General features: G+C 47.9%; 1 protein-coding gene across 2 annotated transcripts in view; it reads right to left on the bottom strand.

Annotated features, from left to right (window-relative positions):
• Positions 1 to 16,500, bottom strand: part of RYR2 (ryanodine receptor 2) — a 544,399-nt gene that overhangs the window by 51,156 nt on the left and 476,743 nt on the right. For both annotated transcript variants that reach the window (XM_053667877.1, XM_053667878.1), the window contains exons 80-83: positions 13,298 to 13,397; positions 11,785 to 11,864; positions 8,442 to 8,518; positions 7,585 to 7,658 (exon numbers count right to left, since the gene is read on the bottom strand). In XM_053667877.1, the coding sequence (XP_053523852.1) occupies positions 7,585 to 7,658; positions 8,442 to 8,518; positions 11,785 to 11,864; positions 13,298 to 13,397 (331 nt within the window). The remainder of the gene's footprint in view (positions 1 to 7,584; positions 7,659 to 8,441; positions 8,519 to 11,784; positions 11,865 to 13,297; positions 13,398 to 16,500) is intronic.

The raw sequence follows: 16,500 nt of genomic DNA, 5'->3' as shown, positions 1-16,500 counted from the left end.
AACAGATCCTGGGCCTGGGGGTACTTTGGGTCAAAAAGAACAGGATGTGATGGTCATGGTCACGTGTGCACTGGAACGGAAGTGGGGGTGGGAGAAATGACGGTGCCGATGGACTTACCAGTCTGCAGTCTGTGACTTTCAAAGTGACAGGCTTCACACAATGGAAGGGTTAGGAGGCAAAACCATTTTGAAAACTAATATAAGCATTTAAAAAAGTACATGATATCACTGTACTGGTGCCCCGGTGAGCCTGTAAGACACGATCTTTGGTGACCAGATTGAAGCCACCAGGTGCACAAATTGGCCCCGTGGAAAGTCCTCAAGCTAAACTCACGTGGTCCTCATTACTTGGCTGATGAGCCCATTCCTCCGTGTGCAGTTCATGACACTACAGGAAAGGGGGACCAGTCTGGGCCGACAGACGGCACTGCCCGCTGATAATACTCATGATCGTTCCATGAGCTTTTTCAATCAGAGGGGTCTTTAAAATGATCCTTAAAATATTAGCAGTTGGTTCCATTGAGTTATTGATGCTTCTGAGCCCATCTAAAGTGCTTTTCCCCCAGAAAATCAAATCAGTAAACCACATACATTCTCTCAGTGTTCACATATTCAATGTGGAACGAGTGACCCTCGACAGAAAGTGCTCAGAACAGTTGACGTGGAAATAAATACCACGTAGGCTACCAGTGGACCTGAAAATGCCCACTCTGCACACTGGTTCACAGCATGAGGTCTGGCCGCGGCTGGCAGGCACGGCGTCTTCTCGACTGTGCGCACACACCAAACCTGTAACCTCACCTACGTGAGGGCACACTGCACGCAGCAGAGCCATGTGGGGCGGGAGGATGAGACCTCCACCCCCAGTGAACCAGGTGCAAAGGGCACGATGCACACATCTGCATCTGGTTAAAATGCTGCCACGGCCCATGCTGCAGGGGGAGGGCAGCCAGACGGGGTGACGGCTTTATGTCTGCAGGAGGCACAGGAGAACAGCCCACAGGGTGACAGGGGTGACAGAAAGGGCACCGGACGGTGGACACCGAGGTTGATGACAAGTAATGAGACGGAGCGACATGGAGTTAGAAGTGCTCCTACCTTCGTACAGTGGGGTTTGTGATGGCTGTGTGATGCCCGACATGACGGCTGTGAAGGGCTTTCCTTTGCCTCTGTCTAGTTATGGGGGCTCAGGACTCCTAATTCCGTAGGAAAGGGGGAGTCACTGCAACGTCACTGCTGATGACCGGCTGGCTCTCTGGGCCTCAGTTTTCTCCTCTAGTAAGTGAGGACAATGTGTAGGGTCACCTCACTGGCTCTCTGTCACCCACAGGACCATTTTCACACTTGTGGGAAGCTCTGTATTAGGAGCAGTGGCAGAAACACAACAGAAAGGAATGGCCTGCCTAGGTGATGTGTAGTTGCTTGAACATAGTCAGTAGGTGTGTTTGTATTTTCAGAAAGCCATCTTCATTTTACTGGACCAAGATACTCTCAAAAATATAAATTTTCACTTTGAAATGATGTTAGGTAGACTTTATTTATTCAAGCAGCCACTAACTACTAAGTCCTACTTTAGAGATCTAACAAAGTTAATATTCTTGAAGACCACTGTCCTACTCACAATTGGTTTATCCCATTAAAGTATTGACTTAGAGTAGCCATCGTCACAGATCAAAGTTTGTGGCCTTCTGTCCAGACAAAGCTTAGTTTAATTGTTCTTAACTGTTAAAAATTAATTGTCAGTAGTCGTTAATAAAATAAATGGAGTAAGTAAAAAGACCGCCTAGTGTGCACACAAAACAGAATCAGGGCGAACAGAGCTGAGAGGAGGGAGCTCCCGTGGCTGCAGCCCCGCCCACGGTCAGGTCCACGGTGATGTCCACAGTGCTGCAGAGCTGGGGGGCGGCCACACCGGGGCCCCTCGCGGCTGTGGGGGTGATTCTCATCACTGATCTTAAGAGGGCTAACTATCTACTTTGTGTCATGCAACACTGAAGAATGAGGGCCAGCAGGATTTTTATAGAGAAACAAGTCTGGTGTTTGATTCCGAGGGGCTGGCTTCAACGTCACTGCTTAAATGGCCCGAACACGGCTGCTCAAAGGGCACCGCAACTCAGCTGACAGACAGTGCTCCCCAGCCCGCGTCTGGGCAGTGACTGTGGTGTGCTAGGCATCGTGCTGGGTGCGCTTCCCCATCGCTTCACCTCGGGTGCACGGCGATCCGCGGGACGTGCATCCCACTCTGTGCTGCAGTGAACGCCCGAGAAATTCAGGAGCTTGGCTAATGACCTCCAGCCGTCAGCTGCAGGTCATGGGTTTGAGCCCAGTGAACTTGAACAAAAGCTCATCGGGTGTCCTCTCATGCCGAGCACCTTGTGAGGTCCTGGGGATTACGGACTAACGGACATGACCTCAAGAGTCTACAGTCCCAGGGGGGAGACAAGCGATGACAGGTCACTTCAATATTACAAGGCCTTTCAGATCCCACTGGGCCACAGTCTCTAAACTTCGAGATGGCTCCTGAGTAGGAGGCAGAGTCTTTGGCCAGCAACCTTTGACCACACACTGGTCGCTACTTAGCGAGTGAGCTCCTGCTTGTTTTCGCCCATTTGAGAAGCCCAGGAATACGTGTGCTGGAAGCGTGGCTCTGGAAAGCTGCCTCACCGTTCCAGCCTGGATTTCATCCCGGGGGGCTTAGCAGTCCTGACCTCCTCACTCAGGGGGCTGCTGGGGGAGTCAAAGTGGTTCCAAAAGCAAAACCGCTTTGGAATGTGCAAATCACAACAGGAATAAACGTAAAGTTCACAAAAACTGTATTTCTAAATACAGGACTTCCATGGCTGCGGGCATGATACACAATCCGTAAGTTCCATTGAGAGCGGCTGTACAAATGAAGGCAACACCCTGACACCAGTGCACACACTGAATCCCCTTCTCGAATCCCGAAACAGTGAAAACAAGAGTGGCTGCCGTGTGAAACAAATGAGTGTGCCCCACGGCTGAGATGAACGTGCACAGCAGCTGCGGAGCGAACGTCCCTTTGCCTTCAAATGGGATCTGCGGTGCTTCCCCGTAACCTTCTCTTGCTGCCTCTCCGCACTCGTGACCAACTGCAACCCTGGCTGCCCTTCCTCCATCCCACACATCAGCGTCCTGACTGCGCCGAGGCCTTCAGACTCAACGCCCACCTCACACCAGGCTGCCCCCCACGGCGGGGAGCAATCAGGCCGCAGGGCCTCGATCGGCAACAGGGAAGTCCACTCTCCAGAACTCCCTGCAGCCTGTCAGTCAGGATAACCTTGGCCCCCACAGCGCTGAGAAAGCCACCCTGGCCCCCCCTGCTGCAGGGCCGAGTCCGCTTGGCTCAGGAGCCTCTCTGAGAAATGGGGAATAGTCTGCAGGGTGAGTACGTCCCACTGGACTCATGCTTTGGACACTGGATGCTAGGAATTTCATTCCAGGTCCATCCCCACATGATCACAGGATCGCTTTAGTGATGCCCACAGCCTCAGAAGGACAGTGCAGATTCCTGGGCGGGCACGGAAGGCCCCTCGCGGCCTCCCACCCACCACCCATGCCCCCTCAGCCACGCTGGGGGTCCCGTTCCTGACACGCTCAGCACAGCTCTTCTGTCCCCTGGGGGGCCTCTCTCCACCTTCCCCTCCCCCAGGCCGCCCTGACTCCGTGTGAGACACCCCAGGAGCAACCACGCGACTCCACCCCCTCAGGCGTGCTGCATCCTGCTGAGGCTGTTTGTTTACAAGTCTCTGGACATAACCCTGAGCTCCAGAAGAACTCCGACGCCCCGAACAGAGCCTAGCACTGCACAGCCACTCACGGGGGTGTAAGCCCTCCTCGGCAAGGGCAGGTGGCTGCGCTGGCCTGCCGCTGCCAGGGAGCCCCAAGAGCCAGGCCTGGGGGACAGTGGCAGAGTCTCGGCGGGCCAGCGCCCCCAGGCTGCTCCAGCATCCTCGTGAGGAGTTGATAAAAAACAACACTCTGTACTGCAGCTCACACTGCAACAATACCCATAAGGGCTGGTGGAGAGTCAGGAGGGTCAGCTGGCAGCTCATGTGTTACGTAAACTTTGTATATATAAACCAAGCAGTGTCTGGGGAATCAGACCAGCTCCCCAACTCCCTTTGCTCTGAAGGCCCCGGCCGGGCAGAGTGAGCAGCAGTGAGATGGGACAGCTCCTCTCAGACCAGGAGGTCGGACAGGAGGGCGGCCGCACACTCAGGCTCAGCATGATACATTGTAGCGATGAGGCTACATGGCTCTGAGGAAAAACAAATTAGAAACCCAAAGAGGGGATGAGATGTTAAATATCCATACAGGTTTTGTTTTTTATTTTTTGCTTTGAATGCCATTATATGTTGAAAGAGAACAGATATGACTAAAACACATACGGAGAAGACAATGTGGATCACATCGCAAGTCTACAAATCTATGGGACACACTTGCTGAAAAAATACGTGTGGGTTTTTTAGTTGTTTCTGGTGTTTTAAACACAAGTGGGATGTCCAGGCTTCTGTAGAAACGGGGAATTTAGCTAATGAGGGTGAGGACCCCAGGCCGACATGACAGTGACAGCAATGGAAAAGGAACAGCCACCAACAGTCTGAAATCTTCACGTACAGGCCTGCAAGAAACAGAAGTTTCCTAGTGGAGTCTCAACGCCAGAGGAGGGACACCACTTTCACCACAGAAAGGTCAACAGTGGTTCTAAGACTTCCACAGTCATTGCAACGACTGGCAACCAGTTGGGGTCTTTGAAAGGAATAACCAACAGGTAATGGGACAGAAGGCGCCACCCCAGACAGGACACTGGGTGGCGGATGGGCGAGGGGCTTGGCTCATGGGCCTGGAGTTAACCTGTGGGAAGCGGGACGCCTGCATTCTTGCCCTCAGTCGGCAGGACGTGGGACGAGCCACGGGACTTGTGTGCCTCAGTCTCCTTCCTCATCAGCAAAGTGCACGTCACCTGCTGGAGGGCTGTGGGTGGGGCCTGGGGCGTGTATGTGTTCAAGTTGGAGCCCTTCTATCATTATCTGGGAGACACGGCCGCGGAAACCCAGGTCAGACGAGAGGCGTCAGCTCCGGGAGTAAATGTTCTCGGCGCCTCAAACCCAGAAGCAATGCCGTCAGCGCCAGGCTTTGACTCCCCGGGCTTTTCCACACGCCGTTCCAAAGGAAAGATCGACTTTCCTTCTAGGAGGCCATGGCTGTGCCTTAACCTTTGTAGAATATCAAAAGAATGGCCACGTAATGCATTTTTAAAGTAGGCCAAACGCAGAGTCGCTTTAGCTAGCCTTAGTGTGAAAACAGGTGTCACCTCTTCCCTTCGTTATTTCCACTGTCCAGTAGGTCTTTTAGAGGCTGTTTGAAACCCCAGTGCCATCTTTGTTACTCTCTGACTTTGGAGAGTCAATATTCCTACTATCCTAGTGTTCTCTGAATTCAGTTTCAAGGCTAAAAGTTAGTTTTTATGTTAAAAAGGTTTTTAACAAGTGGTCGTCTCAAAGGACTAGAGAAAACCTGCCACCCTCAGTGTGGAGGGGAACCTGGGCAGCAGTGGGGTGCAGCCCGGCCCGCCCACGTGCCCACCGATTTCCGGTGCTCCCACGGGCCAGCCATAAAGCCGGTGTGTCCCCGACAGAGACACCACAGGGGGGCGCTGCACACACCCAGGTGCATTCAGTTCCACATCGGTCACAAACACTGGGTCCACCAGAATTTTTAAAATTAAAGAAACAGAACATAACACATCCAAAAACATAAAACTTATATGCTTCTTGCCTCTCCATGTCTAATATTTTAATAACTGAGTACCCTCACAAAAAAGAAAAAGAAGGAGAGCCTTGGTACATACATTTAAAAATAACAGGATGCATAATAGTAGATATTAAATAATCTACTTGTTAAAATGGTCTATGAAAGGAAAGATGCACACAGATTGTCACTAGCAAGGCTGCGCACAAATCTAGCATGAAATCAAGAAGCAAAGAAGTGAAAGCCAGCTCGTTTTTAATAGTTACCATGCTCATGAGTGATGGCTGAGGGAGGACAGTGCATTGACAGTAGTTGAAAGAAAAGGAAATGGGGAAGAAGAACAGGTGAGATGTTGGTTTGGTTTTGCTGTTTGTAAGGAAATACAATAGAAAACATGTTAATCGATTCGGGCGGTTATTTTGGGGGGTGTGTTGAATCAGCACAGACAACGCAAAGCGACCCCACAGGGAGAGAAGTAGAAATTCTCACGTCAGAGTGGTCGCTCCCACCCAGTTTCTGACGGGGGGTCACAAGTGCTACCCCAATCCAGTCTGGCTGACAACAAACAGGACACCCAGGAACGCAACCTGGGCCACCGCCAGTCCCTCGTGGGAGCCGACAGGGACAGTGCTAAGGGTGACTCCTGAGACTGCATTCCAGACTACGGAACACTGAGTAGGAACTTCGAGGAAAACTGAAAGATTTCTAATTCCAAAATAAGGAAGTCAGACTTTGTACAGAGAACTCATTTTTAGGCACTTTACACTGAAAAGTGCCCCAAATTTGGGTGAGACAAGCAGGCCCGCAGGCCGGAGATTGTGACGATTGGCACAAACAGGAAGAAGTCGTTCCTTGGTATTGAGAAAACCTAAGCACGTTGCTGCCAGTGATTTTTCTTCAAGGTGGCGAACACAGTTAAGTTGCAGTATGACTGACGCTTGGTGAGGGAACCTGCACACTCAGCTGCCAGGCAGAAAATGAAGTCACACTGCAGCAAGCAGACTACAAATGCAGATGAGAGGAAATTTATTTTCTGCAGCAAGACTAGTTTTATAGAAGACTCGGTGCTCCAAACCTCATACACTGACAAGATAACTCCAAACCTGACCAAAGACAGATAAATGCATAAGGCCTCCCTGAAACGAGTTTAAATTAAGACACAAAAGAATAAAATTGAATCAAAACAAAAATATTGATTTCTCTTAATAAATATTAAAATGAATGTGCAACAATAGGTCTTTTTGCTTTAACTGCACTGTGCGCTAACTTTTCTAGTTTATATATGTATCTAGTTATAGAGAGAAAAACTCAAGAATATGTGGATCATTTTTGTGCACAGGTGGATTATCTGAACAAATATTACTCTTTAAGGTCTTTCAGCAGAGAATCTGAACCTGCGAAGACAGCTGGATCCGTGAGCTATAGGACCACTGTGCTAGGGAGGGGATGGGGGGCAGGGAGCTATGGGGGCCGGAAAGCCTGCTTGCTGGTGCCCCATTCTCTCACCTGGATCATCTATGAGCTTCCTCATTTTGTGGGTAATTCTCTAATAAGCGTCTTTTTCTACCATGCAACCAGGGGTCAGGCCACAACGGGAGACGTGGAGCAGTAAGGAGAGGATGACCTCATGTAAGGCTGGGTTTGGGTGTGACCTGTGAGTGCCCCATTAGGGGCTTTTAAATGAATCACATGAGCATTCTGTCCATTTGAAGATAACTCACACCCTTCCGTCCTGACGAGGTGGTGGCTAGCTGGCCCATGTCGGGAAGGCAGGGGCACAGGTGGCCCTGTTAACTTAAGTAAAATCAATACCTGATCCTTCCTCGGTCACCATTCCAAGTCCTTCAGCTTTGTTCTGCCGCTCAAACGCATTCAGGTCGAGGACACTGCAGCGACAGGAAGAGAAGCACCCAGCAACGCTACACCAAATCTTCTTTCCTCACAAGAGCCAGTGTCTGAAACTGCATCTCTTGAAACGTGAACCAAATGGTAACGTACACTGGGACACACCCCAGTCCCATGCCTGCCAGCCCTGTTTCCTGGTGGCGGACCGGCCTCTCGCCAGGCCGAGGGGGCAAACGACCCTCGGAAGGGCAAGTGCAAGGCCCCGGGGGGTCTCAACTTGGGAGTGCATCAGAGAGGTGGCAGACGCACTTAAATGTAATTATAGTGACCGTGGTTTTCCAGGTGGGAAAGCTTGTCACATTAACTGGATGTCACGTACCTTCGTCAAATGCCTGAATAATTTTAAATGTCATAAAAATAGAAAGTAATTACCATAAATTAACTGGTTAAGGACCACTTATTTAGGAAAAGTGAGAAATGGTTCACAGGCTCCCAAATAAAACTAAACAGAATTTTCATTTTTCTCTTTTAAAAATCATACACCATTCATTCAAGGATGCACAATGCACATTAATTTTTCAAGGTCCCTATTTGAGCACAGGGGAGATTATTCTAATAATTATTAACAGTGATAAATTTAGCAATTAAAATGTTACTAACACCTAACACTAAGGCAGAAAGTAAAACAGCCACTTTCGCTCCCCTTTAAAGCATGTTTAACCATTGAAAGACCTCCTGTGTATAACGACTGTCCAGAGTGTAAGACACGCACTCTGAAAGGTGCCCGCCCCCCCGAGCGGGAATGGAGACAGGTATGCACTCACCTGCAGGACTGCATCAGGCCTGCCAGGCTCTGGAAGAAGCCCACGTCCTTCTTCTCCTTGAGGTAGTCGAGCATTTTCTACAGTAAACACAAACCACAAGGCCACTGAGCCCGACTCTTGTTACTGGTGAGTAAAAAAACAACAAAAGTGTGCCTCCTACTGTGAAATAAAGACAACATGATATTCAGTGCACACAGGTACTGCCAGTGTCACCTTCCCCACGAAACGGTGGCCGCGCGTCCCAGCCAGAGAGTGGTCCAAGTCTGCGTGCGGCACAGGGACAGGGCTCGGAGCAGGGCGCTGCTTTGCTGAGCCCCAGGAACATCATACACATAGGGGGAGTCACCCTTCATCCTCTCCTCATCTCTACTGGAGTCTCTGGAGATTCAGATGCTTTGAGTTCACTGGGAAGAAGGGCTGCTGGTTGCCAGTCACAGGCTCCATGGGAAAGTGCGGCCCCTGAGCCCCTGAGCAGAGCTGTGACGGCCGTGTGCTGGCGGCTTGGACGGAAGCCCGGTTTCCATTAGCATGGTCTCCAGCCCAGGCCTGGTGGGAATCATCTCACTCTTGAATCTTTCTCCTCTGTCCTCAGAGTGATGCCTGGACGCTGGGGTTGAACACAGTGTGACAGAGCTCGCCGCTGCGCATCGACATGGAGCTGCTTCCCAGAGGCGGCAATGCGCACCGGAGGCTTCACACAGGCAAACACAGGGCGGTGAGACGACCGGAGGCGCACCAAGGCTCCGGAAAAGAGAGAGTGCTGATCTTTTCCAAATTTTGAAAAGGGAATCATTCCCGTGACTCATGCTGTTCACATTGGGCTCAGCTAAACCGTCAAAATTTCGGTAGTGATCTTTTTTCAGAAATCAGAGTCAGAGGTAATATGAAATTAAATATGTAAAAGCTGCATAGAAACACATATATGTGAGTACATATGCATTATATACCTACACACAGGTATGTATACACACACCTGTAGACACGTGTACACGTGTAATGGTACATGTGCACATAGCCATACACGTCCTCGCATATCTTGTGCCTACACGTGTGTATGACTATAGACATACACGCACATGCATGGTATACACATATACAAGCACGTGTGTGCACACAGCCCTGTATGTGCATGCATGTGTGCCTCACATGTCCCTATATATGCTTGTGTGTTTATCTGAACATGTGTGTGGGTATATGCATATGCCTACCTACACATATTTACACACCCACATAGCTATACACACAGAGATGCACAAAACACAAAGCCACTTGGGGTTGAGGAGGGTGTTGATAAGTTATTGGTCTAATCAAACATGAAGCACTTATTACTCATTGGTCTCTTAAAACATATATGGCTTTGAGGGTCAAAGGGAGATGACAGAATATATATCTAAAGGCTTAGAGAGAAAGGATAAATCTGTGGAAACAGCAAGGACATACAAGGGTTGACAGAAGTAGGTGTACAATTGTGAGTACATAAAACAGAGTTTATTCTTATGTTACTCAATGGTTGTAATTTTCCATATGATGTTCTCTTGGCTGCAAGAATTTCTCAATATGTGTACTATACCATTAAGTTCTTTTCAAGTACAACACAAAGCAAGAGAAATTATTTGACAAATATTGTGGAGAGATTAGGCAGGTTTTCTTTTTTTCCTTTTCTTAAAGTCACACAGTCATTCACTATGGAAATCCAAAAAAGGGTATGCATACGTTGGATGGGAAAAAAGATCTCTATTTTCCCTACATTCTAACTGAAACGTGGCATCCCTTCCAACTAGCGGCCCACGCACAACACCAGAGCGTCGGTGGTCACTGCCGTGCCACTGACGGAGACTCCGGGCACTCCCTGCACATGTCACAGCCGGTACCGCTATTTCAAAATATTCAGACTGATCATTTCTCCTCGATTCTTATTAGACCAAGGACTAGATCTTGTACTTAAAGAATTCATAAACATATCATTTTATAGGAAACTTGTTTTGTTAGCACTGGGTGACCTCATTTCAATGCATTTGGCTTCCCTGGCACACCTGTGCAGTTCCACTTCATGTGTTTGCACACACCACACAGATGGAGTTCGGGAATCACTGAACCGCTGGAGGTGGTACGCAGGCAGAGCTGGGAACAGGATTGGACGGCGCCTGGGCCCACTCCCGGCCCTCAAGGGCAATGATTGTATTTCACAGAACAAAGTGGGCAACTTGAGAAAAATGTGCAGATGAGTTTCTCTGCTACACTGCATTGCTGCTTAACCTGGTCCAAACTTCACCAAATTTTCTCAGCTTCACTTTCCTTAGACTCCAGGATCTTCTGGCAGCACATTTAGGGCCTTTCTCAGGGTGGTGATTCTGAGGCTCACAGCAACCCGACGTCAAACATTCAAAGGATTTCATTAGCCTTTCTTTCCTCCTACCAGGTAGCCCTTCACCTGCCTCACAAAAACTCACCCGAGAAAGAATGGTTATTAGTCCCATGCTCATTAGCCATTCTTTCTCCTACAGATGCCAAAATATAAAAATAAGAGATTTTAACTTTACAATAACACAATCTGCTACTTAAACCATGTTGTTTTGCTGTTTTTCATTAGCATAAGAACTTTTGGGTCCAAGTTTAGGACCCCCCTGTAGCCCTGTGATGGTGGCCCGAGGTGTGCGGCACACAGCATGTGACAATCTGTTTCTGACGATTATTTTGAGTCACTCAAGTTCCCTCATTTTAATGAGCTCCCAGACTCTGGCCTTCAGATGTCATCCTTTGTCGCCCTAGTTGAAGTTACTGAAACCTCAGCCCAAACCATGTCTAACTTTTAGACAGAAGATAGCTCAAAACTTGAGCTATCCAAGACAGAAGATAACCAAACTTTTGGTTAAAAAGTGACTTTTTCCCATTTCTGTGGAGGAGGCTAGAAATAATCACAACTAAAATAATTCCTGACGGTGCATTCTGTGTGTGTGCTGGCTGAGGAACACACTTCCCACCAAACACACAACTAAACCCAGGTAGTCGCCTGCCGGGAGCTGTGACCTGACGCAGCACATCCCCCCACCGGGCCACAGAGAATTGACCTTCACTATGAAACCCTCCAGCCAGTGCTGGCAGGCCCCTGGAGTGAGCACTGCAGGTGACGATGCCACATGTGTGACTTAAGATTCTAAAGAGTTGGTGTCCCAGGAAATATTTGGATGTGGAACAAGGTGACCATAGATAAAGACGTATTTCATATATAAACTAAAATGCCCTGCAATTAGCAGTGCTTTTAGAATGACTCAAGTAGTCCAGCAAGTGGACTCCATGGTCCACTGCTGAAAGGTGCATCATGGGAGCGGCTTGCAGACATTACCTGCTGGACTGTGGAGTTGCCGCCGTTTAGGATAGCAATGCCAAGTTTCAGAGTAGCAGCCACCATCGGTCCGGTCTCCCCTGTGGAGTATAAACAACAGTGTTCCGGACATTAGCCTGTTCTACCTCAAAATGTGCCCTTTCAAAATTATTCCCACCCCTACAAATCTCTATGATGGTGGAAGGGGACAGATTGATGTACATACCCAAAAAGATATTTTAAAAGTAATAATGCATATTTTGCCATCAATGTTTTATCAAATTTTGGATAATACAGACAGAACTAAAACTATGTGAGGACAGATTTTAAAAGCTATGAAAAAAACTATTGATTTTGAACTACTGAGACCTAAAATTATTAAAATTCAAAACTGTCTATTAAAATAACATTGAAATTCATATAAGCCACTTAAAGTTTTCCATAAGGAAAACACACTCCCTTACCCCATCCACAATTTTGTGTTTGAGCAACTTTCATGAGTTTCATTTCATCACTTTCACTTAGCACGTTACAGCTTAGTTCTGTGAGGATGGCTAGTACCAGTCTGAGGTTATTCAATTAATAATGGCAAAACTGTAAATCCAACTATAATATACTATCATATAGTATATTTTATTTCATGTTAGTCACCTTCACTTTAATCTTAGAGCTAGAAATAACCTCCATATTTAGAGTGTGCCACCATTAATTTTCCATCCTATCATGAATTATAGTAAAAATGTTTTCAAAAATGAAATATTATTAATGTAAGGAAAATCATCCTGAAATGGCTAGCTACTAAAAATATAATAGCAGCACTACTTTAATTGTTAAAAAGGACTCACTTTATTTTTTTAAAGATTTTTATTTATTTATTTTTAGAGAGGGGAAGGGAGGGAGAAAGAGAGAGAAAGAAACATCAACGTGTGGTTGCTTCCCATGTGACCCCCACTGGGGAACTGGCCTGCAACCCAGGCCTGTGCCCTGACTGGGAATCGAACCTACAACCCTTTGGTTCGCAGCCCATGCTCAATCTACTGAGCTATGCCAGCCAGGGCAGGACTCACTTTAAAAGCCTACACTTTTCTATCAAAGATCTGCAAACTGGGGCCTGAAGGCCAAACCCAGCTTGTCACAGGTTTTTGTAAATAAAGTTTTTATTGAAACACAGCCACAGCATTCGCTTCCACAGTGCCTGCAGCTGCTTTCCCGCTGTTGTGACAAAGACCATGCGGGCACAATGCTGAGAGTACCCCGGGCCCCTCCCGGGGAACGTCTGCCACCTGGCTAGTATGAGCAGCTCACTAGAGGTGGGTCACAGTAGAATTTCCAAAACTTCTTGAGTAGAAATAAAACACACCTTTAAAAAAGACTCTGAAACAAGAGTCAAGACTGCCCTGAGTAAAGATGGTCTCACGTCCATTCTGTCACCGACCGGACACGACCCAGAAACTCGGGCGCTGGGCGGGTCAGTGGGCCTGACCGAGGGAGGGCTCCCTGGGAAAGGGAAGACGCCGTGCGGCCGCGGGCTCACCTTTGCTGGCGCTGATCGTCTGCAGCACCATCTCAGCGGCGCCACGCTCGTGCAGCCGGGCCTGCTGGTACAGAAGCTTCTGCTTCTCCATCTCCTTCTCCTGAACACAAATCCCAATCGTTTATGTTGTGGCCATCAGTCAGCAGAGCAGCTTCTATAAATCACACTTTTAGTCATCTCTTCATGTACGGGCTCTATGGCAACATCACAGACCATTTCGACACCAACACTGCTATTTACATAGATGTTCACATATTCGAGTCTTGGGTTTTAAGTCAGCTGGTTTACCAGGAATGGATTGTCTCAATTTTAATGATTTGATTAGTCCAAAGCCTGCACCATAGTTTGGCAGTAGCTGTACTTTGCCATCGAAACTTGCACTTTCTGAGTTACACATTTGTGCATGTTTGTCACATTAGAATAATCTCCCGTGTCATGGCCATGACTTGATACTGCTCAGCAAACGGCTCGGGTTGCAAGGTACCACTGAATGACAGAGCCACGTTCACTGAGACGTGCTAGAGCTTAAGCAGAACTGAAAGCTGAGATGGGTAAAAAGTAGGCTTCGACTAAGCAGCAGACTTAGGAGAGAGCTCTCCCCGGGCCGCCCCCCCAGACTAAAGCAGCCCTGTGCCTTTATATTTTGTGCTCTCTGGTGGCAACAAACAATGCTGCATGGTGCTGCTGGGCGATGGCTGCAGTTGGGTCTGTGCCACTCAAGCTACCACTGAAAACGTAAAGAAGAAAATAAAGGGAAAGAAAATATAAAGGCACAGCAAGTTCAAGACTGGAAGAATCATTCACTTGAGCTGTCCAGTTCGCTGGAGAATTGAGGCGGGACTAAGCAGTATAAGTTGCAGAATGAAAGTTGCATAGAGCCCTGTGACAGCGAGTCCATCAATGGCGTGGTAGAGAAGCTTAGTCGATGGACATGAAACGCTCAGTTAGTGTCATGTCCGTAAACACAACGGCCAAAACACACGTGACCTCAGAGCAGGAGGAGCTGCAGCAGAGGGGACCGCTTTGCTGCCATAAACTTTCCATCAAAGTTCGGCAGAGACACTGGAAGATGGAAGAGGTTTAAAAAATGAAGGCTTGCTGGTTACAGAGTATGAAAAATAAATAAACTCAAAGGAGGGGGAAGAAATGGGCTCAAACGAATGAAAAAAGAAACCTTTAAACCAAAAGCAACCAACACAGACATCAATGCTGTTACCAGAGAGTTCTCTCCGATGCTGGCAAAATTGTTTCTTAAATCTTTGATAATATCGTGCTGCGAAAACAAAATCGATCAGGGTTTTTTTCACACTATAGTTAGAGCGCCTGCGGTTAAATTTTTATTTTTTCTTAAATTATGTGATAGGCCTAAATGGAAGCAGAGAAACGAAAAAAAAAAAAAAAGAGGCAGCTTTGCTTTGTGGTAGCCATGCTGACACCTAAAAGGTTTGCCTTCATGTTTAAACCTCTTCCTGTGAGGTCAAAAACAGAACAGAAACGAAACCACACAGACACACAAAACCGTATTGTCATCGCAACACAGTTTCAGAAAAACAGAAAGAAGACCCTTCCGTCCGCCCTTGAGGGGTTGTTTAACATTGGGGAGCAACATTTGATTCTTCCTTTTAGACCCAACAATCTTTGAGTGCCCTTCCACCACCAGGGCTACCACGGAGTTTCGCTTCCTTCGCCAATTCCTCTGTGAGACAGGGTTCCAGGAGGACAGCGCTAAGGAACAACCGGTCCAGGAAGGACCCTATCACTTCCATCAATGACAGAGGCAAGGAAGTTAGAAAGATCAATTCTTTCTGGACTCAACAGAACATATCAACATGGTGATCAAGACGTCCCGGGAAATGGCAGCACACCGTGTATTCTGGAGGGGAAAAGGACGAAAGCCGACGATACCCTTTGCCATGTCTGCGCGCTGCACGGGTACAGCATGCCAAGACCCGCCAGGGCAGGGTCTGCGCTGCACTCTGAGGCCCCAGTCCCCTTCCGTGACTTAAGCTGCCCGGGATGGATGGGAGGCAGGAGGATCAAGAAGTAGCCAGTATGTCAAATCATCTTCTTTGTACAACAAATTCCCTGGGCGAAGACCCCTCTCACCTTCCTCCTCCAGCATCCGCATTCCTATAGTAAGGACTATTTCAGAAGTGATGAGGATGTTCAGTTGAAAAAATGTCGAGTGACAAAGATACAGGGACCTAGAGGCAGGAAGGGCCGTGCTTCACAAAGACGGGTCAGTCCGCCCCCTGGAGGCCCTCCTCGGTGGACTGGGCAGTGCGTGCCCCACCCCTCACGAGCTCTTCCCTGGCCCCCTCCTTCCGGGTACACTGCCCTGTGAGGACTGCCTCCGTGTGCCATTTAGTCCCGTCTCCTATCGCAACATAAAAAGGAAACCTTGACAACTACGCCAGAAGTTTCCAGACAATGATGGCAGAATAGGTGCAGGAAAAAAACAATTTCATTTCAAATTTACTGCAGATTTGCTTTTTTAAGCAGATCGGAACAGATCTTTTGAAATTATCTCACTAAGGGAATTCACACTTCAAAATGCCTCTTTAAAGGTAAGGTTCTCTGCCGCACATTGTTTACAATCTCCGACTGGTCTTAAATTAAAATTACTCCTTCAACCCTCTGCTTAGTCTTTAAATTATTCCAAGGTCACAAAGAAAGGTTAAGGAGGGGGAAGAAAAAGAGCAGCCCCACAGTCTGAATTTTCCTTTATGCAAACATGTCTGACTGCCCAGAGTCGCAGAGAAATACCGGTTACCTCCTAATAAGATTATTACGCATCTTCTCCAGGTCAGGAGTGGTCGTAAATCAGACCATGATCAAATCACAGAGGTTAAATGGAAGTATTCAACAGCATGATTTGTTTTCGGTATAACTGAAGTTTCTCATAAAATTGCAAATATTCTCCCAGGTGGTCTAACAGTGCCCCAGGTTTTTGGCATCTGATGGAGGGAAAAGTTCTAAAGCCTCAAAAAATAATCCATTTTGTTCCTTGACAACTTGCTTCTATGAGAAAAAATATTGGAACAAAAGGAATGAATTACAGCAGTCCCTGGCTCCTTGGTGGAGAAAATAATGTATCCCCATAATGGAGATGAGCAGGCATTTTCAGGAGGGCAGCTGGGGCGGCGGCAGCGTTCTCACTGCTCCTGAAGGGCCCGCCGCATGTGCCTGCGGACCGAGGCGGG

This window comes from Artibeus jamaicensis, unplaced genomic scaffold (genome assembly GCF_021234435.1).
Source record: "Artibeus jamaicensis isolate MK-2021 breed Jamaican fruit bat unplaced genomic scaffold, CSHL_Jam_final contig_473, whole genome shotgun sequence".
NCBI lineage: Eukaryota > Metazoa > Chordata > Mammalia > Chiroptera > Phyllostomidae > Artibeus > Artibeus jamaicensis.
This window is presented reverse-complemented; position numbering and strand designations above follow the sequence as displayed.